We start from the raw sequence: 26,220 nt of genomic DNA on the forward strand, positions 1-26,220 counted from the left end.
GGCTGTTTCAGCGGGCAGGGAAGAAAGGTTCGCAGTCTGAGCCCTATTCTCCAAGAGAGGCAGATCCACTGTCCGGCTCCAAATTGTTCAGCAGCCCCCGGGCTTTCTTGAAGATCTCCTTTGCCTGGCCTTTGAGACCCTTTGTGATGTAGCCCTTGACCTCGGCTGCGTCCCTCCGGCTGCCTTCTACCCTGGACTCCCCGGAGGTTGCCAATGCAGGATGCTTACTGTCCCCTGCAGGCTTTTCCTGCTGCCATTCCCCCTGTCTGAACACATTTCCCTAGCCTGTCCTGAGCCCCCAGCCCTTCTTCTGTCTGTCTGACTTCCCTGTGCAGTTTGTCTGTGTGTCCTTCCTGCTGCTTTCAGCTCTAAATCTACCTCCCGGAGGGAAGGAGGTGGCAAGGGAGGCCTGTATGTGACTCATTGGGACATGTACCCCACAACCCACACAGGCGCTGGCACAGAGCGGATGCAGCAGAGCTGTCAGATGGAGGGGGAAGTGACGTACTGGGGAAGGAATGAGGGACATTCCCTCTGGCCCTCACAGCACTGGGGCCCTAACCCTGACGCTGGCGCCTGTAAGGCTGGAATTTCCTGGGTACTTTCATCAAGAATTAACCTGGCCGAGGGGCCCAGGGAGGGACAGCAAACTGACATTTTTCCAGGGCTCCCATGGGAGCCAACGCAGCTGAGGGGGCTGCTACACTTCACAGGCCCCGGAGAACAGACAAGACTTTCTCCCTAGCAGCCCTGAGGGACCCCTAGCTCCCCACAGCTGTTGACTGTTGATAGCTGTTTGCAGAGCAGAAGGAGAGGCAGCCAGTGGCGTTTTCCAGCGCGGGCTGGCCCCCGTCCACCCAGGGTGCTGGCCAGCCAGGCCTCGGAGGCCAGGAACAAAGTCCCCTGCGCGCCCGTTGCTGTGTTTGGCAGGGGAGCCAGGGCAAGTTTGGCCTTTTCTAGCCACTTCAAACCCACCAATGGAAAGGTCTCCTCTGCTGCCAAGGACACCCAAGTCCTTGCCCTTTTGGTATGGCGGGAAGCCTCGTGTTTTTGTTTTTTTGTTTTTTTTTTTCCTTATCTCTGAAGCTTTGCCCTGCACTCCCACACACAGACACCATGCTGTTTTGTGCTGCCCGTAGAGGTGGTTTGCGTTTTGAACTTGAGCAAGCATTTCTTGAACCAGGTTTTTCTCATTCAAGGTCTACAGCCAGAGGACGAATGATCCAAGGAGCCTGGGAAAGCCTCTGAAGTTGCATGTCAGATTGTGTGCATGGGGTGTGGGCGTGTTTCTTGGCTATGGCTCATCATTACTCTCAGTAAGGCCTGTGACTCCACCCTATCCTCACCCAAGCCTTTAGCCAGCTGCCCTGAAGATGGGCAGGTGGGAGAGAGGCCCTGAGTCCGGCCTCACCGCCTTCGCTTTCCTTGCCCTGTTGGAAATTGAAGGCAATGAAAACTGACCCTGCAGGGCTGTTTCCAGCTTCGAGTTCCAGTGTGAAGGCCTGTACCTTGTACATCTTAGGAGCCTGGTAGGGATCCCCAGCGAAGGTCTTTGTCTTGTTAGAGGTAGGCGGCCCCTGTTCCTGGCTAAAGCCAGAATGTCATGGTTGCTACCAGTACTTGTGGTGGCTTCCAGCATTCCTGGCAGAGTGCTGTTTCTTCGGCTTGGCTTAGCTCAAAGACTCAACGCTGTGAGGATTGGGCCCAATTGACATAGCACACCTGAGCCTGGCACAAGATGGCCCAAGAATAGGCCTCTGCGGACAAGACAGGAGATAACGTAAGGGTTTGGGGTACCATTTCCCGGTCAAAGCCATGGGCCTTCTGGGAGAAGCTGTGTCTCTAGTGCACCAAGTGAAGAAAGGACACCCTCTGTGCAGTGCACATCACGCGAGCTTTTGCCATGCTCCAGATGACCATAGAAGGTAGACATGACTTCCGCCAATCTTCTAGGTCTGCCTGAGGCTCAGAGATGTTAATTGTGGAGCTTTGAGGCCACGCAGCAAATCTACAACAGTGCCTGGGTTAAGCTGAGGCTGTCTGGCTACAGGCCAGCGCTCTCCGGAGTCACACTGTGATCCAGTTGAAGGCGAGGGGTTGCCCACTGGCTGTGCTTCGAGGGAGGGCATCTACTGCCTTTCCGACAAGCGCCAGAACTTTGGAAACACATCTGTATATGTTCTCATCACCCATGCCAGCCACCCCAAGGTGGAGATCTAAGGTCACCCACCATTTGCAGATGGCAAAGCCACATTTTGACTTGCTCAGGGGCCCTCAGGCAGATGAGTAGCACAGACTGAACCCAGTGCCACAGCAGGAGCCACCCAAAGAGTGTTCAGAGGCCTGCCCAGCACTGGGCACTGGAGATGCTCCATCTGCCCACCCCAACCCTGAATCTGCCGTAGTTTAGTGTCAGGCAAGGTTCCTCTGGCTAAACTCTAGAAAAACCCCTGGGTGGGGCCAGAGCTACTGGCTATGAGGTTCAGGCAGAGACTGTCCCTGCCATCAGCCACAAGGGCGGCTGCGGAGGTCAGCTCTGCCCCCCTCCCACTGGAGATTCATCACCCCCTCCTTCCCTCTGACTAGGTCTCATGGTTCCTAGAAGGGCCTCACTAACTGGTGCCTCAGCGTGTGTGAGGAAAGGGACGCGACTCAGCTTTTTCCCTGATGTGGTTTGGGAGCCTCATCCTAACCGAAAACTTCATGGTGATGGTGTCTGGATTTAGCCCCAGTGGCAGCGGCTGGGCACATCTGTGCTCACGGCTGCAGCCCGGCAGCTGTGACGTTCCACAATGAAGTGCCAGGAAGGCCCGAGCCGGGGCAGGATGGGGTGCATGCCAACAGGGCCTTAGTATAGGTGGTAAGCGGCTGAGTCCTGGGGCTGCTGCAGAGAAGGAGTCGGCAAACTGGGGCTCCTGCCTTAGCACTTGTGCCCTGTACTGTGGGTGGTGGCTTCCCAGAGCCTGCTGGTCTACCACAGTCGGGGACAGCTTATCTACCTCAGGTGAGGAGTCCTCTTAAGAGCCAACAGCAGTCATGCTGAGAAACATCCATCATGGAGTATACAGAGTGGGGGTCAGCACAGAGACAGACTGTGAGGTGGGTGGAGGCTGGAAGGATTCGTCTCTTTCCCCAACTTTCTGTTGGTTGGCCCTGTTGACGAGATTGAATTCATTTTTCCACTGCCACGATGGGAACCTTGTCCTGCTAGCTTGAGTCTCCCATGTCCCTGGGCCCGGAGGAACAGGTGTTGGATGCAGCTCAGGACACCTTTTGGCCTTTTATCTTAAGTGTCTTTAGTTTGTGTCAAGAACACATCAGCCTTCTCCACCATCATTCTGGTTTTCTTTGCTTCTCGTCAGGTCTCTGGCCTCAGGGATTGGGGAAGCAGAGTGTTTATCCCTCATTCCCTGAAGGAAGTTGGCTTGTGTAATCAAGATTAAACAAATATGTCAGGCCTGGGGCTTTTGGGTGAGCACTGTCAGAAAGCACAGTAGTGTCTGCAGGGAAAGTAGCAGAGGCTGCATCTTCCCGGCTGTCTGTCAGCCCGCCTGCCCAAGGCATCAGACTGGGCTCCCGAAACACCTGCTGAAGCTCCTGGCTGCTGGTAAGGGGCTGCGATGAATAGATAAGTCTGGTAAACAGAGGGCCACGAGGCCAGGAGAGAAGTTCTGTCACCCAAGGTCATGGTGCACTTGGATGCTCTGAAGGCTTTGATCTGTGGTTCTATTAATGCTTCCTGGAGGATTCGCCAGATGCAGGGGACCTTGGTCTTTGGGCACTGGCGGAAGCTGTAATCCATCCTCTTTCCAAGGCTGCGTGTGCTTGCTGACACGGGCGACCCGATTGCTGGGATTTTTATCTCTGAACTCCTGTAGTTCCCGGTAGATCTTATCACATTGGTTGCAAAGGTGCCTGCAGCTCTAAAGCCACGCCTCTCCGCAGGCAGTGCTGGCTGGCCAAAGGCTGGTCAGCTGTGCTCAGCTTCTTCTCACCTTGAGTCATGCCATCTGGGTTAAGCCTCTGGCTTGTCATTTAGGGCCATCCAACTGAGTCCCAGAATACAGACTGACAGTTCCAACCCTTCACAGCAGTGCCTACCCTGCCTTGGCACCCCGAGCCACCATTACCACAGTCCCCTGCTTTCCCACAGCCACCAATCCCTGCTCTGCCTACACCACTCCCTTCTGATTTTTCAAGACCCGTTGCTGTAGACATCACTGCCACCCACAGGTCCTGGGTGCTGGGGCATGAGGTGGCTTTCATTATGCTCCTTGTTGGAGTGAATTCAGCTGTGACACTGGAGAGATGCCAGTCACTGTGTGGGGTCTGCAGAGAGCACGAGCGGGTAAATAGGTGAAAGAAAAGGCTGAGCGGTGGGAGGAGCAGTCTATCACTCTCTTGTGTCAGTTCAGGGCCTCATGATGGGCAGCCCTCCTGCCCAGACTCTTGGTGCTTCGTTGTGAGAATGGGAGGGAGAATGCAGGACCTCTGGATGTTTGCTGGATGCAGGTGGCTGCCCAGCTGGCTAAGGAAAAGCCTGTCCTGGCTAACCAGCAGGATTGCACCCCAGCTTCCAGATTTGAGTGCACTCATCCTCATAGCTGGGCTCGGTAATGGCCAAGGAGGGACGATCGTGGGCAGGCAGAACAGCAGCGGGTACATGGGACAGACTGTAGGGTGTGTGGAGAAGGATGGAGTCTTACTGAAGCCCAGACCTGGAAGGTGTGCCTGATGAACCCTGGGCAATAGTGGCCCTGGCATTTGCTTGGCTGCACTGGGGTAGCCTAGTAGAGTCCACAAAAGGGGGTTATGTCCTGAGCTGGACTGACCTCAGCCCATTTCCTTATCTGCAAAGAGGCTGTTGGAGAAGAAGCTAGCCCCTGGAAATAGCTGGCCTCTAGGCTAGCAGGCAGCAGCTAGCCTTTATAAAGGAGCTGGTTTGGCCAGGCCTTTGCTGGGCATGGAGGGTGTGATGGAAGCCCTGCCCCTGGGCCTACACTTGCCACAACCCTACCCTTTCGTCTTCACTCTGCTTCCCCTTCAAATACACACTGAAGAACCAAAACCAAAACAAAACAAAAACCCTTTTTAAAGCAGGTTCTATTCGTTGAGTATTGTTTAAGTTCAAAGCAAATATATCGAGGGTTTTTTTTTTTAACCTTTTTATCTCCTCTGCCTTCAAGACACACCCAGACTCTGACCCCTTCTCGCCACCCGCTGGCCTCTCTCCCATCTGAGCCCTGTGATCCAGCTCTCCCTACAGTTTACCCTGCCCCCGCTGTCCAGAGCAGCCTTCCTCTCTGCTCTGAGCTTCCAATAATGAAGCTCCCTCAGGGTAGAGTTGTTAAAGAAAAGGCAAGGATCTGTAAGCACCACCCCCTGCCCGCTCCCCGCAGCTCTGGGCTCACCCAGACCACGCTCCCCAGCTTCCCCACACTGACCCCCTGTTGTCTAATCGCATCAGTGACTTTCTTCCCTTGGGGGCCTTTGCACTGCTGTTCCTGTCTGGAATCCTCCCTAAACCCTCATGGCTCAGTCCTTCACTTCCTTTAGGCTTCCTCTCCAGTCACCCATTAGAGGGGGTCTCCCCGAAAGACCCCAGGGCAGGGCCTCCACTCCAGCTCAACACAGTGTACTCTGCAGTGTACCCAACCAGCACAGAGTGCTTCATATGTTGTCGGACTCTGTCAGCTCATCAGGGGGGCCTTTGTCTCTCTTAGGACAGTTGTACCCCCACGACCTAGCAAGCTGTCTGACACGTAGTAGACCCTTGCTTAACGTTTGTTAGGCAGCTGGTTAACTACAATCCCTGAGGCTTTTTTGTTCTGTTTTTTTTTTTTTTTTTTTTTTTTCTAACGAGAGACTTTGTCTTGCTCCTTGGCCTGGCAATGTCTTCAGCAGGTTGGTGCTTCCCCTCCCAGCTTTTAGAGGAGCCATGGTTGTCATTTTCCCTTGCTCTGCCACCCATCAGTTTGGTTAGCCAAACCCCCTGCCTCCATCCCGGAGAGGACCACAGCACGGTGTACGCTGGTTTGAGCGTGGGAGGCGTGTCCCCGCAGTGGCCTGTCATTCTTCTCAGAATGTACTGTGGTGGCCTGCTTTGAAAATGGCCTCTGCCGCTGTAGTAAGGGCAGGACTCCTCCCTGCAATGGCCACCCACCTGCCACCTCCCCTGGGGGGGAAAGAGAAAGGGGGAAAGATGACTCCCAATCCATTCTGAGCCACCTGGGTCGTGACCAATGGCCAGATTCTCTGTAAAGCCCCTCAGAGCAAATCTCCTTAGAAATAAACCCCCAGAAGGTACGTTCTGGAGAAGCTAACTTTCTGACCATCAGAGAAGAGGGAAAGCTGAGATGGCTCTGGAGCCTCAGAGACCAGCACAGAGAGCAGGCGACCCCTCAAATGTCGGCATTTGATCCACGCTGCCTTCCAGCAGCAACGGGAGTTTACTGCACCCATTTGCAGATGGGCAAAGCAGGTGGAGAGAGTGACAGGGCTGCCACCGGGGTCCAGTCTAGAAACCAGAGCCTGGGACAGCAGGTCACCTCAGGGATGTGCTCCCCACTGACCCTCAAGAATCCAGGCACTGTGCAGCTCAGATGTGGCCCTAGGAGGAAGCCTCTAGGCTTGGCGGGCTTTGCTGGGGATGAAGAGGTCGTCTGACCCCTGGAATTGAGGATTTTTTCTACGCCTGCTCTAGCTCCTTGCAAAATGAGACAGAGACCTGTTATATTTGTCAGTAAGCTTCAAGCACCGTAGCCTGGGCAGATACAATCCCTTCTAAGTCGATTATGTTAGCCTGGCCTATTTCCCAGCCATGTGCTGTTACTTGTCCTCCAGTCTCGCCCTGGCCTGCTCCATCCTTGTCCCCATCCACTCCTCCATGGTGACCTCCTCCTCATGGCACGACAACCTTCTCTAGTCCAGCAACCTTCCTCCCCTGACCTGGTCTCATGGTACATCCTCAGGGTCCAGTGACCTTCCCCCTCACTCTCCTAGACTGGGAACGAAGTCCCGCCTGCTGTGACCTCTGCTCAGTCATAGGCTTTTAAGCTTCTTTGTTAACCAATCAGCGGTAACTGGGGAGTAATTTTTAGACAACATTGAGACAGGAGATTACTCAAAAGCAGTGACAGTCCCAGAATCTGTTAGCATCTAGCTCGCTTCCGGTTCAGCAATTGACAATCAAATATACAGAGACACACCTTAATGCAGTGTGAACGAAGGTTTCCTCCGCATCTGACCCTAAGCCAGGTGCTGATAACCTGGGTGTGGAACCTACGGAGCCTTTCAGCGCTCACCCAGCATCAAGCCTTGGCTCACTCGTCTGTGAAATGTGTGCAGTGAATTGCCAAGGTTAGGGACAGGGTGGGTGAGCTCCTCAGGTCTAGCCCAGAACCTTCTAAATTTTAGACTCTAAAACGTATCCATGCCCCAGTCTAAGGTGGAATTTCTAGAAAGGATTAATAAAATCGTGGCCACAGGCATTCCAAGAGCTGACATGCCTCCTCTCTGCCCACAGACTCCAGCCCTCCTGCACGCCTCCTGGCCACAAGGCCCTGCTACGGCCCCGGCCCAGAGAGGCGAGCAGTCCTGGGCGAGGCACCACGCTTCCACGCGCAGGCCAAGGGCAAGAACGTGCGTCTGGACGGCCACTCGCGCAGGGCCACGCGGCGGAACAGCTTCTGCAACGGCGTCACCTTCACACAGAGGCCCATCCGCCTGTACGAGCAGGTGCGCCTGCGCCTGGTAGCCGTGCGTCCTGGCTGGAGCGGCGCCCTGCGCTTCGGCTTCACGGCGCACGACCCATCGCTCATGAGCGCGCAGGACATCCCCAAGTACGCCTGCCCCGACCTGGTCACGCGGCCTGGATACTGGGCCAAGGCCCTGCCCGAGAACCTGGCGCTGCGGGACACGGTGCTGGCCTACTGGGCCGATCGCCACGGCCGCGTCTTCTACAGCGTCAACGATGGCGAGCCTGTGCTGTTCCACTGTGGTGTGGCTGTGGGAGGCCCACTCTGGGCACTCATCGACGTCTATGGCATCACCGATGAGGTGCAGCTGCTGGGTAGGTCGGTTGGCACAGCCTGCACATTCCCAGTGTTCGCAGCCCCCCGGGGGCGTGGCTCAGCTGCGGGCACCCAGCTGCCCAGCATGTCCAGATGTGTCTTGATTCTCACAAAAGCAATGGTGTCCGATTTCCAGAGGAGGAAACTGAGGCGCGGAGTTCCTTCTGTTACAGAGCTGGGAGGGAACCCACAGTGGACTGGCCCCATGCCTTGGCTAGCCAGCTTATCACTCTTAGGCCATTACTCATGCATCTCTTCACTCCCTCTTTGACTCCTTGGTTCTTGGACCGCCTCCCCCAGTCTTGGCATGCGTTTCCTCTGCTGGCTCTCACTCATTCATTCACCCAGCAGATGAACCTATGCCAGCGGGCAGCCGGGCAGTCAGATGCAGCAAATAGAGCCAACTGTGACAGGGCTCAAAGTGGGTTGAAGAGGCCCTCACAGTGCTGAAATTCTGAATGTGGGCGCTCCCAACGTAAAAGTTTTCTCCCCTTCATCTTGAGACACTGGATGTGGTCTCACACGTATGTATTTGTGGTCCACATATGTATGTATAAATATATATGGCCCAACCCCACTGAGCATGGAGGAAAGACACAAACGTGCACGTCCCCCCACACACACACACGCACACCATCCCATGAGCACACAGGACATCCCAAACATTCCTGTCTTGACCTGGTTATATGGCTTCCAGGGACTGTCTAAGAACATGTTACTTAAAAAAAAAAAAAAAAATTTTTTTTATGTAGAATTTGGCTGGGAATAAGATGGTTCACGCCTTTAATTCCAGCACTTGGGAGGCAGGGGCAGGTGGATCTCCATGAGTTTGAGGCTAGCCTGGTCTAGTTTGTGAGTTCCAGGCCATCTAGACTATATAGTAAGACCTTGTCTCAATTACAAAACAATGATGTAGAATGAACACAAACAGGAAAGTGGCCATTTTTTATATTTATTATTTATTATAGAGACAATGTTTTGTTTGCATGTACGTCTGCACACCAGAAGAGGGCACCAGATCACATTATAGATGGTTATGAGCCAGCATGTGGGTGCTGGGAATTGAACTCAGGACCTCTGGAAGAACAGCCAGTGCTCTTAACCTCTGAGCCATCTCTCCAGCCCCGAAAGTGGTCATTTTAAAAGGCAGAGTTGAGTGGCCTTGGGTTGGTGGCCATTACTAGGGGTTCCATCACAGTTACTTTTCCCAAAGGGACAACAGACCCATTATGAGGCCATTCCCTGTTCTCCTCTCCCACAGTGAGTGGCAGTCACTTGCTTTCCTCTGAGCCTGCAGCCTGCACCTGAAACAGCCTAACCTAGACTTGGGAGGTATAAAAGGGAGAGTAGGTTTCTCCAGGAAGCTGGACATAGCCCTGCATGTAACTTACCTGCAAGGAAATAGGATGGGTAGAGTGAGTGGATGGACAGAGAGACAGATTTGCCGACCGGTCTGTAGCCTGAAGCTTCTTCCCCCACTGAGGCTCCTCTTTCCTGAAATCAGCTGCTCTTTGATCTTTCTGCATAGCACCCTATGAATAGACTGATGCATCACCCTAGAGCTTGCTTCAAATTGCTGTGTTTTGTTTTGTTTTGTTTTGTTTTGTTTTGTTTTAATGGGAAGGTGGTTTATATAACTGAATGTTTGGGCTGTTTCTGGTTTGGGAGCCCCTCACTTCCCCACTGGGCATGGGGGCCAGATCAGTATACAGAGCTGATCTCCTGTCTCCCCAGAAATAAGGAGGCCGCAGAAGTTCTAAGTGGTTAGAGCAGGCAGGGACGTGAAAGTCCCTGTGCCTAGGCCCAGCTCTCCACATGCCATCTGTGTGGCCTAGATGCAGAGTTGGACCCTCTCTGAGCTTCAGTTCTTTTCACTTGTAAAGTGGGTTTATGCTGTCATGTCATGGGATCATTGGCAGAAATGGTGTCTGACAGAGTGCACAGCCCGACACACTGAAAGCACAGGACAGCAGCTGGGTAGCAAGGATCTCTGTTGGCTTGTGTGTGGGCAGGGTCTGTGAACAGGGTCAGCCAGACTGTGAATAGCACTGCTCCATGCTAAGGCCTCACTTGGGCATTCTAACCATGCTCCAGCCCACTCTTTTCCCTTAACGGTTTTCCATGAGGGCTCCGAGGCTTTACTAACCCTCCCAAATCACCCACCACCCTCTATCCCTGAAGAGATGGGACGCAACCACACCTGGTGCCCCAGCCCACGTCTCTGTGAGCAGACAGGAAACCACAGCCACACATGAACAGGGCAGGTGGGTTAGGATTTTTTCAAAAGTACAGATTGGAAGCCGGCCTTGACGACAACTCAGGCTAGATATACGTAAGGGACACACGGGCCCTTCCTTTCATTTTATCATTCAGAAAATTTTCATGAAGACCACAACACACCATAGTGTTCTGTGACCCATAGAGGGAAGTAGGCAGAGGCTACCGCGTAACAGAGCAGACCTGAGCCTCAGTTTCCTTCTTTTGCAAGTTGTCCCTGAGCTGTGCTACTTAATGAGATGACCCCGGGCATAGGACAGTGTTCACATAAGCATGTGATGGGGCAGTGAGGGCAGGAGGAGCTCTCTCTCTCTCTGGGCCGTGGGGTCATGGATGAATTTCCCTTCCTCCTGTGTGTGCATGCATTGGTGTTGCTTGTTTTCACAGGTATGAATGCATGCCTGGGTGTATATATATATCATGTGTGCATACGGTGAAGGCCAGGAGAGGGCGTTGGATCACCACGAACTGGAGTTACAGGCAGTCAGGAAGTACCATGCGGATGCTGGGAACTGAACCTGGTCCTCTGAAAGAGCAGGAAGTGCTCTTGACCTCTGAGGGAGCTCTTCAGCCTCAGCCCCATTTACGATTAGAAAGAGCAACAAAACCATTTCTAGGGTTACATGAGGGAAGCGTCTGGCCCCATAAGTGTCCCCCCCCCTTCCCAAGTTGATGCTGGTTACACATGAGTAAAGAAACAGTTGAGGGGGAGGGTTCAAGAGATGTTAGAGACCTGCCATTTCTGGGCGTGAACAAGAATGGTCAGAGCCACAGAATGCCCGGGTGATGCCCAGAGTGGCTGGGGGTTAGTAAAGACTGTGATGTTTTCTTTCTTCTCTCCTGCAGAGTTAACAAGATTTATAGGGCTTTTTTTGGCTGGGGGGGGAATGTTAAAAAAAAAATAAGAGGAGTCTGGTATGTTGGTACCTGCCTTTAGCCCCAGCACTCAGGAGGCAGAGGCAGGTGGATCTCTGTGAGTTCAAGGCCAGCCTGGTCCACATAGGAAAGCTCCAGGCCAGCCAGAATGTAAAACAAACAAACACACACACAAACGAAAGAAAAAAGAGAGAGAGAGAAGAAATTGTGTCTGTGGCTTAATGACAGGGCACTCACCCACACGTGAAGCTCCAGGTTTGATCCCCAGCACCGAATAAATCGTTTTAAATAACAGTAAATCAACAGATGTTAAGCCACCAGGACTTAAGAACAGGCCATCGGGTGTGGGATGGTGTAACTTACAACCCTGAGAGACCCCGGGGAAAACTTGGCTTAGGGAGAAGAGGTACCCCAAGCCCCTACCAATGCTTCCCTCACAGCAACCAGGGTCTGATTTACCTTGTGTACCCTTGACTTCTGAGGGGGGGGGGGCAATTTGGTAGCTTTAAAACCCTCAGCCATGAAATCTCAGAAGAAGAAGGAGGAGGAGGAAGAAAAACTCATACCCCTCATCACCCCCCCACACACACACTTCTCATACCGGAGAAATAAAGCCTGAGAAGCTAGACCCAAAGATGAAATCAGGGTAGGGCTGTCAAATGGAGCAATAAAAACACAGGACATCTAGTTAGATTTGAATTTAAGATAAACAAAACAGAAAATTTAGTACGAATATGTCCTGTGGCAATATTTAGGACATGCTTGTACAAAAAAAAAAAAAAAAAAAAAAATGTTTATCTAAAATACAAATGCATCTAGGCTTTATTTCATCTGGCACCACAGGCCTGGGAAAGGTAGTCGGTGTCTTTGGGGACTAGGGGCCCACAGGCTGCACACAGCTTTTTTAGCCTGGCGGAAGTGCATGCCCTGCATCTTCCTGTGGATCCAGCTACCACACTGGAGAGGCCAGATCCAGGGTACAGTGCCCCACTCAGGTAAGAGCCCGGGTTCTGAGAAGGAAAGGGATTAGCCCCGAGGCTCCTGGTCTGCGAGGCTGGGTTTGTCTGTATTTGGCGGAGCGGCTCTCGGCCCTGGCTGTACACTGAGTCCCCTGGGAGATCTGGAAAGTCTCTGCTTAGGCCACACCGAAGCCAATGACAGCAGGCCTGGCTCCCAGGGCCCAGCTTACCCAAGGCTCTCAGGTGGCACAGCTGCATCCAGTTATGTCATTCTGAGGAAGCCCTCGGCACTGGGTGCAGGCCCCTGCCCGATAGTTCCTTTAGATCTCTTTTCCTCCTATTTGCACTTGTGATCCTTGGCCCACGTCACCTGCACCAGGCCTGTCTCGGCAACTAGTGCAGCCTGGGACAGCTTGCAGATTAGGAAGCTGCTACGTCACACTGGCGTTCCTGCTCTTTCCCCAGAGGAACATTGTGGGGTCCCAGGGATGCTCCCTGAAAGGGATCCACCCCTTTTCCCAGCACAAAGGGGTCTGGCTCCAAGTGGGCCCCATCCCTCCTTTGCCCAGTGGCTGGTCAGATTAAACAAGGCCACGGCATACAGGCTAGACAGTGTGAAATATCTGAACTATTTGGTTGCTTCACTATCATTTACGGGGGAAAAAGGACAGAGCGCCTTGGAACTACCTGGTAAAGGGCCGTGCCTGGCTGGGGTGGCTTCTTCCCTTCTTACTCTGCTGCCATTCTGTAGGCTTCTTCCTCAGCATGGCTGTCCTGTGGCGTAAACAAAGGGCCACCTGCTGTGACAGTCCTGTGTCCTACCGGCTGCTTTTCTAGGTCTCCAGACTCAACTGGCCTCGTTCACCCATGAGGGTTCACACTTCTGTCTCTTGACGTGAGGATGAGGCCGTAGGCAGGGGGTGGGGTAATAGTGACTGACCAGGTGAGGGACCCCCAACTCCTCAGGTCATAGCAGTGAGTGTGGGTTATTCTCTCCAAGGGAAATCTGGGCGTGGGTACAGAGGCCAGAGCAGCAGCCCTCCATAGGCCCTGCAAGGAAAACCCACACACCTTCTACTACTGAGACAGAAGGCCCTGGATGCCATGCTAGGTCCACTCACTTCCTTAAACTGTGTACCACAGCACACACGAGACACACAGCAGAACATACGGGGCTGAAGGAATGGCCCAAGCAGGTAAGAGCACTTGCTGCTCGTCCAGAGGACCTGGGTTCTAGTCCTTGCACCCATATGGGAACTCACAAATATATGTAACTGCAGTCTCAGGGCACCCAACACCCTCTATGGCTTCTGTGGGCACCAGGCATGCAAGTGGTACACATACATGTATGCAAGCAAAACACACATAAACATGAAAACACTGCTGCCGTTTAGCAGAGATGGGAGCTGAGGCACAAGGCCTAGGAGGCAGGGCCTGGCGCAGAACCCAAGCTGTCCAGATTCAGGGTTCTTTAACACGATGCCACTGGGAACAGGAATGACAGGACACATGACAGAAGAGATGGGGGAGGAAAGAGGAAGAGGATGCCAGTGTCTGGAGTGGGAGGTGCCATTTGCTGACAGTAAGGTACCTGAAGGGCAAGAGGTAGGGAGAGGCAGGTAGGGAGAAGCAGGTAGGGAGGGTGGGGGGTGGGAGGTGCATCTGGGAACCCTAGAGTTTGCTAAGGCTACCGGGGCTCCTGCGTTGGGAGCTGGAGTAATTGGTGGTGGAAGTTCTGAGGGGCGGGGCTCAGTGCATGCTGGAAGTGTTGATCCCCAAGGTAAATGCTGGGATGAAGGCTAACTCAGCCCTGTGAGAGTCATGTGTTGATATGAAGAGAACAGGCCCAGCTTCCGATTCTCTCCGGCTTTCGGTCTCACTGTTATCACTTCCAGCTGGTGTTCTTGTCACCATGACGGCAGCTCCCAGAGGCCAGATCACAGAGGCAGCCTGATCTGGTCTTTCAGCCTGCACCAGATGCTAAACTGACTTCCAGACAAAACCCACATATTTTGTTATAGCAGATGGAAGGAAAAGATCCCTGGTAGACGGAGGAGGAGGCGTGGTAGCACTTGATCCAGTCCGTTCACCTGCAGGCCTAAGGTCTGGGGAACTTGGGGCCAGAGTCTGGGGTCAGGAGGATTTGCGGTCAAGTCCAAGGGAGCAGGGTCAGAAGTCTGGTAAATCTGGGGCCCAGGGCCTCAACTCTAGGAGGTCAGGTGTGAGGCCTGAAGTCTGGGATATGAGATCTAGGGTCTGGACTCTTCTGAGGTTGAGGGACTATCTAAGGTCCGGGTGCTGAGGTTTGGGGGTTTAGGAGCATGGAGTTGGAGCTCGAGGGAACCTGGGGTGCAGGATCCAAGGCCTGAGGTCCCTGTGCCAGGGGCCTCCTGACGCCTCTCCTCTGTCCCACAGAGAGCACCTTCGCGGACACGCTGACCCCTCTGCGCCTGGGCCAGGCCCGCCTCAGCGCCTGCCCACCTCCCGGCAGCCATGACACCGCCAACTTCGACAACAATGAGCTGGAGAACAACCAGGTGGTGGCCAAGCTGGGTCACCTGGCCCTGGGCCGTCCGGAAGCCGCCGTCCCGTGCGTGGCCCGCGAGCGCGCGAGGCCCGCGTCGTCGCCCGCACTGCTGGACGCCGAGCTGCGCTTCCACGCCACGCGCGGCCCCGACGTGAGCCTGTCCGCCGACCGCAGGCTGGCCTGCGCGCCCCGACCTGACGGCGGCCGCACGCTGGTGTTCTCCGAGCGGCCGCTGCGGCCCGGCGAGAGCCTGTGCGTGGAGGTGGGCCGGCCGGGGCTGGCGGCGCCCGCGGCCGTGGCCTTCGGCATCACGTCGTGCGATCCCGGAGCGCTGCGGCCCTCCGAGCTGCCCGCCGACCCCGCCGCGCTGCTGGACCGCAAGGAGTACTGGGTGGTGGCGCGCGCCGGCCCGGTGCCCAGCGGCGGCGACTCGCTCAGCTTCACCCTGCGGCCGGACGGCGACGTCCTGCTGGCGGTGAACGGGCGCCCCCGGGGACGCCTGCTGTGCGTGGACACCTCGCAGACGCTCTGGGCCTTCTTCGCGGTGCGCGGGGGCGTGGCGGGCCAGCTGCGTCTGCTCGGTGAGTGCTCCAGGGTCCCCCAAAGAGCTCCTGGTAACACGGGAGGGAGGGGGCACGCCTTTAATCCCAGCACGCAGGGAGGTGGAGGCAGGCGGATCTCTGAGAGTTCCAGGACAGCCAAGGCTACACAGAGTAACCCTGTTTCGAAAAAACAAACAAACAAACAAACAAAACAAAACAAAAAACGGAGAGAGCGATGAGGGGAATTCACTGACATATGCGAGAAAGGCATCGCGGGTAGAGTGGAGGGAAGGCTGGACCCACCCTGCCTTTTTTTACCTCTGCTCTTAGCAGAAATAGACAGAGAGGCCAGAAGCTGCGGGCTTGGCCGGCAGAGGACAGGATACCCGCTCACTGTGTGTGAGACGCAGACAGGGACAGCTGTGCAGTGTGGCGTTTGCTGCAGCGGAAGGGCTACCTTCCACGTTCGGGTGAGAGAGTGCAGCCGTCAGGGAAGGCTTCCCAGAGAGCACAGCGCCACCCTCACAGTCCAGCTGGTAGCAGAAATGGCCACCATGCCACCAGATTCGTTGCCCCTGATACTCCCAACAACCTGTGAATCTGCGTGGTTATCCCCATCTACACACAAGACAACAGAAGGGCAGAGCTCACAATCCAAGAGTCACGCAGCCCTCAAGTGCTGGGCAGATCCCGCTTTACCGGGACTCAGTACCCTTCTGGGTGGGAGAGAGGGCCATCTGTGTACCTGACGCTCCGGCCATAGCTACAGCTACAAACCTGGGTGTCTGAAGGAGGGCAGAGGAGGAGCAGGGCGTCTGTGACTTTGGGCTAAGATATGTGGGTTTTTTACTGTTGTTGTTGTTGAAAAACCTAATGTAATATTCAGCCTGATACAAGTTTCCCAAGTTCCTGCTAGGATAGCGGACCTTCCTTCAAGCAGATGGATGGATTCTGGAAAGCTAGGTCTAGATGAGGAAGGCACATTCCCAGGACAAGCCTGTGCTGGCTCCACTCTCAGTCAGGCCCTTGCCACAGAGACGCCTCTCCCGTGCCGGGCTACCCTCTTGGTGGCATGAGCCTTTGCTTTCTAAGGGCAGTAGCAGGGTGGCCTTGCTTGGGTTATGTGCTCTTCCTTGAATCACAGTGGGATTGAAGAATGGAAGGTTCTTTGGGTTTGGCCTGGCATCCCAAGGCTATTTTTTAAAGTGTTCTAATAGAGCTATCACATAATATACACATATTGTATATCATATGTAAATTATGTGATTATGTAAATATGTAAATTAAACATTATAATATAGCTGTAGTTATTATATATGCATCTGAATAGGAATGGAGGCTGAGCAGGCAAAGCACAGACATCCACTGCATTGACGGCACCCAGGACCCGTTATTGAACAGAAGGGGTGCAGAGTGATGAGGCGCAGGGACTAGCAGGGGCCCGTGCCACCCTCACTTCTCTGATAGAGTCTCTTCGGCTCCCAGGTACCCTGCAGTCCAGTCCTGAGACCACAACTCCATCAGGGTCCTTCAGCGGCTCCCAGGATGACAGTGATTCAGACATGACCTTCAGTGTCAACCCGTCCTCCTCAGCGTCAGAGTCCTCTCTGGGTAAGGAAATGCAAACCCCCAAGGGCGCAGGGCTTCCTCATGGCATGGGTCATGATATGCCGGTGGCCTTGGCCTTTGCTGGCTGAGCAGGCCTGCTGTGTTTTCCATTGTATCTGCTCCTTCCTTCTGCTGGGCTCAGCAGGAGCATAAACATGGAGACCGAAAGGCCCAGAGGGTGCTGCTGAAGGCAGTTTACCTCTGTGCTTTGTGGGACAGCTCTGGCAAAAATGGGTACAACTCAAGAGCTAAAGGAAGATGCGGCTCTGTCCACACTGTGCCCCATTTCTACCCTGGGAACTCTGCATTCACGGGGTTGCCCAGCACAGCCCTCCTGTGAGCCACGTCATTAATGATGTCCTGTCTCCCTCCCGGCAGTGACAGCCCCCAGCTCCCCACTGAGCCCCCCGGTGTCCCCAGTCTTCTCTGCACCTGAGCCGGCAGGCAGCAGGAATGGAGAGTGTACCGTGTGCTTCGACAGCGAGGTGGACACGGTCATCTACACGTGTGGACACATGTGTCTCTGCCACAGCTGCGGCCTGCGGCTCCGAAGGCAGGCACGGGCCTGCTGTCCCATCTGCCGGCGGCCCATCAAGGATGTCATCAAGATCTACAGGCCGTAGCCAGGCAGCTGGCTCGGCCGAGACGAGGTCACCTTTCTGAAGCCCCTGCTAGGTGGGCAACACCACGGCTACCAGGGAGCCCAAGGTCAGGAGCCATCTCTCATCTGCCGCTCCGCAGTGATGAGCAAGGCAGGACAGGTGTGGAGATGAGGGCCTGGGGGCCAGAGCCCAGGCAGGCATTGCTTCCGGCTCAGACACGCATTGCCCCCTAAAGCCTGTCCCAGGATTCAGCTCAGGAACTGCCTGGCAGATCACCTGCCTCTTGGTGACCTCCAGCTGGGAAAGGGTGCCCTCTGTCTGTGCAATGCTTCTTCGGGGTTTGGGTTGAGTGTGTATGTGTGTGTGTATGTGTGTGTCGGGGTTGGGGGGGGTGGCGGAGACAGCACAGAGAGTGAGAGAGAATGCGTGGATGTTTTATGCAGGGATCCGTCTCCTGGAGGGTATTTAACACTAAGGAATGTGCAATCCGGGCCCAAATGTTAATGTGATGGTTGTCCATGTTTCTGGGGGTGTGGTTTTCTGCAGTGAGCTGGCTTTGAACACACGGGGCCTGAACCTACACAGAACTCCCTCAACGGCACTCAGATTTTCTAAGGGAAAACAAAAATAACTCACTGTTTACAGCTCCAAGCAGCAGCTCCTGCTGAGGGGGAGGATGGGCGGAGAACAGGTGGCTTTCGCCTCTTACTCAGACAAGGAGTGGCCTTCCCATGGCGGCTGAGGACTCGTGCCCCAAGCTCTAGCGTCTTAGACTCCTTCACACACATACCCAACCAATAGAACAGTGAAAGCCCCCCCTCAGCTCCGTCCACACATGCCCTGGAGTTTTGTCATGCCCCTCCTGTTCTCTGGGGCAACTCCGTATCTCCCATGGTGGAATTACGGAGAGCTGTGGGCATGTCCCAATGACTAGCTGGCAAAAGCTTGAAGTCCCAGACACCGTCCTCCCACACACACCTGGTCCTTGTCCGGATCCTCTTATTTTCCTGTTGATTATTACGGTGTTAACGAATCCACTTGTTAGATAGTTAGGAACACTGAAAACGCTCCCCACTCCTGGGCCTGTTTGCTGGCATTTCCCAGCACCCTGGCCCTGCACCCCTCTCATTGGGCCAGACCTTGCCATTGCTGATGCTCTGGCCATTCGTGCTTCTCCCTTGTGGAGAGCCCTGGGTTCCTGGATGAAGTCTGCCTGCCCCGAGATATACCTTTAGAGGAGCTCCTTGGCCTCTCTGTGTCTTTGTTCCTACTCGGACACCTGGCGCCAGGGCACTCTGGAGACCCACTCAGTTTTCTGAGAAAGCTTGAGACACCTCTTGAGGAGCAACTGTTTTCTTGGCAGCTCCTAATCTGGCCCTCTCTTGCTGTGAAGGAGGTAGAGGGGAAGAGAAACACTCAGGAAGTGAGGGTCATGCAAGTCTTTGTCAGGAGCCTTGGACCACCTGACAGTAGCCCAAACCTGGGTGCCTGGAGGCCTTGCGCCCCCCCCCCCCACCCTGCTTCTCCATCTGGAAGTGTCTGGATCTGGCCCAATCACAGCCTCCGAGAGCTGGCTTTTTCCTAGGGACTTCAGGGCACACATCCACCTTTTCACTTTGTGGTGTATCTTTTGGGCTTTTTAAAAATTTTGTTGTTGTTGGTGGTGGTGGTGGTGGTGGTAGTGGTGGTGGTGGTGGTGGTTTTGGTTTTCCTGGAACTCACTCTGTAGACCAGGGTGGCCTCAAACTCAAAGACCTGCCTGCCTCTGTCTCCTAGTGTGCTGGGGCTGAGGGCGTGTGTCATTACTACCCTCTCGCAGCTGAATCTTTTAAAGAGCTATGGGAACCCTTGTTTGCCTGGGTGAGAGTCTGAGAAGCAGGCCCCTTGGGTACCCCTTGGGTGGCTTAGTTTCCTCAGCCAAGCTTTTGGCTTCTCCATGTGCTGAGGGCGTGGGCAATGCCACCTTGTCACCCTAGGCAGCCACAGCCCTGTCTGAACATAGTCTCTCCCTGCCATAGCCTCGGTGGCCTAGGGGAGCCAGCTCTACTTTGCCTCTTGCCTTCCCAGCTGGACCCCCATGTTGCAGCAGGGGTCACCCCCAGCCACCACCAGGAAATCAACAGCTGAGGTCCTAGGCCCCCAGAGTGGAGCAGGCATGCTCCTGGTGACCTGTTACCGGGGCAGAAAGGAACCACAGGCCTGTTTAACCTGCTCTGCAGCCGCTATAAATAGTTGCCTTGTTTCCCACAGAGCAAAGGGGGTGTTTCTGTTCTAAAAAGCCATGTATTTGCCTGTACTCTGAGAGATGGAGTCAGGCCCGAGGGGTGATGTTTATGTCTCATCTCAACAAGTTGCAAGAGGGGAGAGAATCCAGTGTCTTTCACACGCCTGGGCACTGAGTTAAAGAAACACCCGTGTACAGGTTTTAGTGCCGAGTGCCATCTGAGACCTGGCTGGTTAAAGTCTCACCCTCTACTGGGAAACTGCAAAAGCCATGCATGCCCACCTCAGCCGCAGGATACTAAGAGGCAACTTCCAGGTCAAAGATGGTCAGCTTCGGGCCACAGGTACCAGTGGTCTATGGAATACAGCATTGTCCTCATTTGGCAGGTGAGGCCTGAGATCCTGGGAGAGTCTTAAGGATCAAGACACAGGAAGTGGCATGTCTGGGATTCCAGTTCCCCCCCATCTGGTCCTGGCCTGCCTGCCCAACTTCTCAGGAAGCTCAACACTGCCCAAGTCTTCTTTCCTGCAAATCAGCTGGAGAGTCTGGGTACCCACACCTGTGTAGATGTTCTGGGCCACAGTCTCTGTGCTGCCCATATCCTAGAGGGGACAACTGTCCTCTAAGGCTCATGCATTTGCTGTCCATCTGCACTGGGGTGTCATGTGGGGCTGCTCTGGAGAGGGACCTTAAGCCACTCCCGTCTCGGGCAGCACCCCGTCCCCATTTTCTAGACTCACTGCCCATCTTGTGCCCTTTGAACCTCAAAGGCCAAGGGTAGGATAAGGGAGGCCAGGTGACACCCCCCTCCCCCATTCATGGCAGCTGCATCCCTGCCCACCAGAACTTCCTGGAAAATAGTTGTTTCCCAGGCTAGAAAGGCTCCTCCTCTCACTCTGTCCCCAGAGCATCCCTGGGTTTGACTTCTTGGGCAGCTGTCCTGTGCAGGCCGTGACACACATTTTCACTTGTTTAACATCCACTCACCAGCACGGTTCATGATCAGAACATTAGGTTGAGGACTGGGACAAAAGGCAAAGCCTGTGAGCAGCAATCAGACCAGAGAGAGGCAGGTAGCCAGCTCGTAAACTGATTAGATCACTCTGGAGTTGGGTCTTGTGCTAGCACATAGTAGGTACTCAATGAAAGACTACGGATCAGACCAGGAGCAGGGTATGAGTGGCCAGGGGTCTGGTGAAATAGCACCCCATAGATATCTATGGGAACACAGAGCCATTCAACAAGCCTTTGCTGAGTGCCCTCAGGATATGAGCTGCTGTAGGGTGGGGAATGGAGAGCATGTGCCCAGCCCTGATGCCAGCCCTGATGGACAGGGTAAGGAATCAGCAGGGTGGAACACGTGGGCCTTCTTGACCACTCTCTTGCCTTGGATCCATCTAGTTAAATGCCCACGAAGCTTCCGACACCCACGTTGGGTATGTGGGCATCCCTTGTGGTACGTGAGCTCTTGCCGAATAGCCAAGACCCCACCAGTTAATGAGCACCTGCAGGTCCTGCAGGGAGTCTCGGGAAGGGGGGGGGGCAGCTCCATGCTACTTCCAAGCACTGGGCAGGGGGGTGAGGGTCAGACGCAAGAGCGCTGAGTTCCAGCTGAGAATGACATTGTACGGCCACCGAGCATGGGAAGCCGTCACTGCTCACCACTCCACCGTCCTGCCCTGGCTGGGGACGCGGCTCAGGAACACTCGGCTTCCTGCAGTTTCTCCATATTTTAGTGTCTCCCCGTCTCTCTCACCCAAGTCCCTGAGAAATTACCCATTCGACAATCTGTTTGTGCCTTACGGAAGTGTGTGTATGTGTGTGCACTTTTTAATCCTCTAAAAATGCAGCCCTTCAAAGTGGACAAGAAGCTAGCAGATGCGGCAGGGCTCCAGAGGCCAGCCAGGAGTCCCTGAGACCCTCCTGCCGTTTGAGGTTGGACTGAGAGTGTCCGCCCCCCCCCGCCCCCCCACGACCTGTGTACGGACCCTTTGAAACGTGTCTGTCCCTTCTGATTCAATACTGTGACTCTCCAGTCCCGTCTAGTCTTCGGGTAACTGTGTTAAAGGCCTGAAAGCTTGGGGGGTGAGCAGGGAAGGGTTTGCGCTGGTCTTTTGTGTGTCGTGTGTTCTGATATTTGTGTTTTTATCTGTTTTATATTAACATAACTTTCCTGTTTGAAAAAAAAACAAACAAATACAACTTTGGCTTGATTAAAAAAAAAAAGAAAGTCTTCGTCATAATTCAGCTTTTTAAATTGTGCTGGATGTTGCCTTGGTAAGCGGCAGGAGGGCGCCAGATCCTGCCAGCCTGACACTGTCAGCAGAGCCTTGACAGTCCTTCGCCCTGTCATCAAGTCGCCCCGTATCTGCAAAGCTACTGCCAAGAAACCCTTTCCTGAAGGGCGAGCCCTGATCGTGGTGATGTTGGCAAAAGCGTTAGTTAGTATGGCCAAGACCCCCGAAGTGTGCAGCAAATGAGGGGGTGGGAGTGGAGGGAGAGGACCGCCTTAACTTTGTGAGTCACAAACTGCCTAAGGCAGGAGAAAAGAACCAGAGTGAAGTAACAGCTGCCTCCCCTAAGAAGATGGTTCTGCAACCTCCGTTGTTCTCCCTCCTTCCCCAGGCAGGTTCTCCAAACCACCTGACGGCCCAGCCTGCACCCTGCCTTCCATCATCCCTGGGTAGACCAGCCTGTGTGGCGTCCCTTCCTGAGCCAGTCCCTAACACCGGGACAATGCAGGTGCTGATTGGCCAGCGCCAGGATGTGCCTCAGCCTTTTCCTGGGTCCTGGAGGCTAGAAGTGGGTATTCCCTGTTCCCAGGAATCTATTGGAGCAGTGAAGGAGTAACTGGACAGACACCTCTGTAGGAATGGCTGAATGAGCCGTGAAGAACTAAAGCTGTAGTGTGAAGCCAGTGCAGCCTACCTCTGGTACCTTGGTTTCCTCTTCCGCACATTAAGAGTCACTTGATTTCAGGGAGGCGGGACTACTGTTGTGGTCAGGCTCGGAGGTGCTCTGTACAGGCACTAGTGTCCTGCACTCACAATGAACTCTTAGGTGTTTATAACCCAGGAGTGTGTTAATACATGGGGAAAGAAGCCAGCTCAAGGCCACCCTGCTCTACATGGTGAGTCCCAGGTCATCCAGGGGGAACAACACAGAGAAACCCTGCCCCAAAAACTAAGACCAACAATGAACTGAACCTACACACATGGTCTGACCTGATCCTGATGGGTGTGGAAGAGCAGGCTAGCACAGGGGGGGGGGGGGGGGAGGGGAGGGCAGGCATCACATCCACCGTAGAAAAAGTAGCCAGAGCGGGCTGCACCCTCTATGACTGCCTGTGGCTCCCACCTTTCCTATAGCAGGCAGGTGTGGCTGTTCCTTTAAACTTGAGGTTACGGTAAAAATTACCACCCAGTTCTGCAAAACCCACAAAGAGCAGCTGGCCCCAGCTGGAATTTGTCAGGTTTCCCAGGCGGCCAGTGTGTGAGTTTAAGATCCTCGGTTAGTCATGGTGTGAGAAGGTCAGGCTGACTGGCTCTCTTGGGCTTCCTGTAGTCCAGAGTTTGGGGTCCAGATGACTGGGGTGGGCTTGCGGCAGCACCCAGAAGGTGAGGGGAATGTGCCTGCTCTTCCCACCCTGTGGAACAGCCCAGCCGGGCCACTGCATTAGGAAAAAGGCAGCAGCTGCAGAGCCCACAACATCCACAGGGTTCTTCAAGGTTCATGTACAGGGAAAGAGACCATGGACTTCCCAGGGGAAGAAGTAAAGCTTGCCAAAGCAAAACCCTTCAAGGTTGTGTCTGCTCTCCTCTCCAAACTCAGGCTCCTCCCTCCTGATCTCCTTTCTTCCCTTCCTCCCTCTCTCCCTCCATCCCTTCCTCTCACGATAGCATCTTTTTCTTTGAGGCTGGAGAACATTTTCATGAATACCCAACAAATAACAAGGATTTTTTTTTTTAATAAAAAAATATCACATTAACCTGGCTTCTTGGGACCTGGGCTGAATTGTGAGATCTTGTAAAATAAATGGAGAGAGAGAGGGGGGAGAGAGAGAAAGTCCAACTTAAATGAGGGAGGGAGGGAGAAAATTTTTGCTTTTATTTTGTTTTATACACTTTTCTTTTTTATTCATGAGTGCCCTATCTGCATGTACACCTGCATGCCAAATGAGGGCATTAGATCCCAGTATAGGTGGTTGGGAGCCACCATGTGGTTGGTGGGAATCGAACTCAGGACCCCTGGAAGAGCAGACAGCGCTCTTAACCGCTGAGCCATCTTTCCAGCTCCAGGAGATTTTATTGACTTAACACACTGATCCTGTCAGTTCTAGCTGGCTCCAGGAATAGCTGGACCAAGGTCTGTTCATCTGCCTGTTTCTATTCTTCTAGGTTAGTGTCACTCTAGGCAGGTTTGCCCGTGACAATAAAGCTGACCCCAGCGGCACTAACATGTCATGCCAACTTAGTAAATGTGTTAGAAATCTGTCCCACTGTGGAGACAAAATACCCAGCAAAAGCAACTTACGGAAAGAATGATTTGTTTGGCTTACACGTTCTAGGTGCAAGAGAGGGTTGGCCATAGGATACCTGCAACCAGGAAGCAGAGAGAAATGACAGCTGGTGCTCACCTTACTTTCTCGTTTTTATTTGTCTGGCAGTTAGGGTAGGTCCTCCCATCTCAGTTAACCTAATTCTAAGAAATCTCTCACAGACACAACACGTCCAAAACTTTGTCTCCAAAGTGATTCTACATCCCATCAAGTGGAAAATCACTATTAATTATCACAAATCCACTCCTTGCCAACCTGATACCCCAAACATCACACTTGTAAGCCATGACTTTTAACCCCATTGTGCCTGTATGCTCACAGCCATCTCACAATACAACATACATTTAGTCCGACTTCAAAAGTCTTCGTGGTCTTTAATGGTGCAACACATTTTAAATGCCCAAGTCTCCTTTGAGACTCAAGGCAATTACTTCACTGTGAAATATAAAAATAAAAGGTATAGTCCCATAAAAATAAAAGATAATTAAAAAAAAAACCCAACTTCCATTCTTCCAATATACAATGGAACAGAATAAACAGTGATGTTTCCAAAGGGAAAACTGGAACATGGCAAAGGATGATTGGACCCAAGCAAGACCAAAACCCAGAAGGGAAAACACTGAATCCTACAGCTCCATCTCAGTCATCTGGAGGTCATGATGGAAACATCTGGACCCGAAAGGGTTTAGTTGAACCGCTTTCCCAGCCTTGCTCCTCAAAGTAGGCAACCCCCCTCTCGAGCTGGCTCTGCTTCATGCCTCCAGCTCCCTTCAGTGGACATTCCATGGTTCCGGTATCTCCAACATCTCCACTGTGGCTTCGGCTTTACCCTCAGTTTCATGCAGTCGCTTCTTGGAGCCTCTTTCCAGCCCTGACGTTATCTGCTCTCAGCAGCTCTCTGGAACCACGATTCAAAACTCCATGACTCCCTCAATCTTGAATCTTCCCTGTGTGTCAAATCGTGTGGTCGACGCCACCAGCTGGGTTGGAGCCTGGCTTCCTAGAACCGCAGTTGCATCCTTTCTATGTGCTGACCCTGGGAACCACTCCCATGGGCATTTGCCTTTCAGGAGCAGGATACCCCTTCAGCATACTCAGTTTAGGCTCTCCCCTCTCAAACGAAGGTACATTTCACCGTTTAGAGCATTTGCTGGGTAAGGTCTAGCCCTCAGAGCGCCTTCCCGGTGCAGCAGGAAGCCTTTTTCCTCCCCCTTGTTGCTTTTTTTTCCCCCCTCGCTGTAGACCTGGACACAAGTACTGAGCAATAACCACGCCACAGCCTGAGTGCTGCCCTACCTTGGAATTGCTTTCACCAAACAAATGACTCATTACCCCTGTATTCAGCCCCACTGAAGATCTCAGCATGTAGGGAACATACAGCCAGACTCCTTGTCAGAGTCACACAAACGACCTCTAGCCCAGTTGTCAATAAAGCCCGTGTTCCTTTGAGCCTCACCAGCAGGGCCTCCACTGCCGCTGTCTCTCCCAGCCCTCCATACTCTCACCAGACATCCACTGACATCACTCAAGGGCCTTTCCAGCTCCAAGTTCCAAACGCTTCCACATCCTTCCTACAAAACTTCCAAAGGCCTAAGAGCCACACGGTCGTGTTTCTCACAGCAATGACTCCACTTCTTGGTGCCAACGTTCTGTGTTAGCGAACGGTCTCATTTTTGAGACAACGTACTTGACAGTAGAAAGAAGGAGGGGCTATTATCTTGGCTTACAGTTCCAGGGGACGCAGTCCATCCTGGGAGGGACAGTATGGTGGCAGGATCTTGGGTGGCTAATCACGTTAAGTCTACAGTCAGAAGGCAGAAAGAGGTGAATGCTAGGTCTCGGCTCACTTGCCTCTTTTTTTTTTTTTATGCAGAGCCAGCTAGGGTCTCCCCACTTCAGCAACAAATCTAGAACATCTCTCGCTGGCATGTCCAGAGTTTTCTCCTCTAGTGTAATCCAGTTAATATTAACCACC

The 26,220-nt window shown here is 53.6% G+C and overlaps 1 protein-coding gene across 1 annotated transcript in view; it reads left to right on the forward strand.

Annotated features, from left to right (window-relative positions):
* Neurl1b (neuralized E3 ubiquitin protein ligase 1B) overlaps positions 1 to 21,930 on the forward strand; it is a 31,646-nt gene extending 9,716 nt beyond the window's left edge. The window contains exons 2-5 of the mRNA XM_021635628.2: positions 7,526 to 8,071; positions 14,600 to 15,292; positions 16,739 to 16,864; positions 17,240 to 21,930. Of these exons, the coding sequence (XP_021491303.1) occupies positions 7,526 to 8,071; positions 14,600 to 15,292; positions 16,739 to 16,864; positions 17,240 to 17,484 (1,610 nt within the window). The 3' untranslated portion in view covers positions 17,485 to 21,930. The remainder of the gene's footprint in view (positions 1 to 7,525; positions 8,072 to 14,599; positions 15,293 to 16,738; positions 16,865 to 17,239) is intronic.
* The last annotated feature ends 4,290 nt before the right edge of the window (positions 21,931 to 26,220 follow it).

Source organism: Meriones unguiculatus, chromosome 11, assembly GCF_030254825.1.
Source record: "Meriones unguiculatus strain TT.TT164.6M chromosome 11, Bangor_MerUng_6.1, whole genome shotgun sequence".
Lineage (NCBI taxonomy): Eukaryota > Metazoa > Chordata > Mammalia > Rodentia > Muridae > Meriones > Meriones unguiculatus.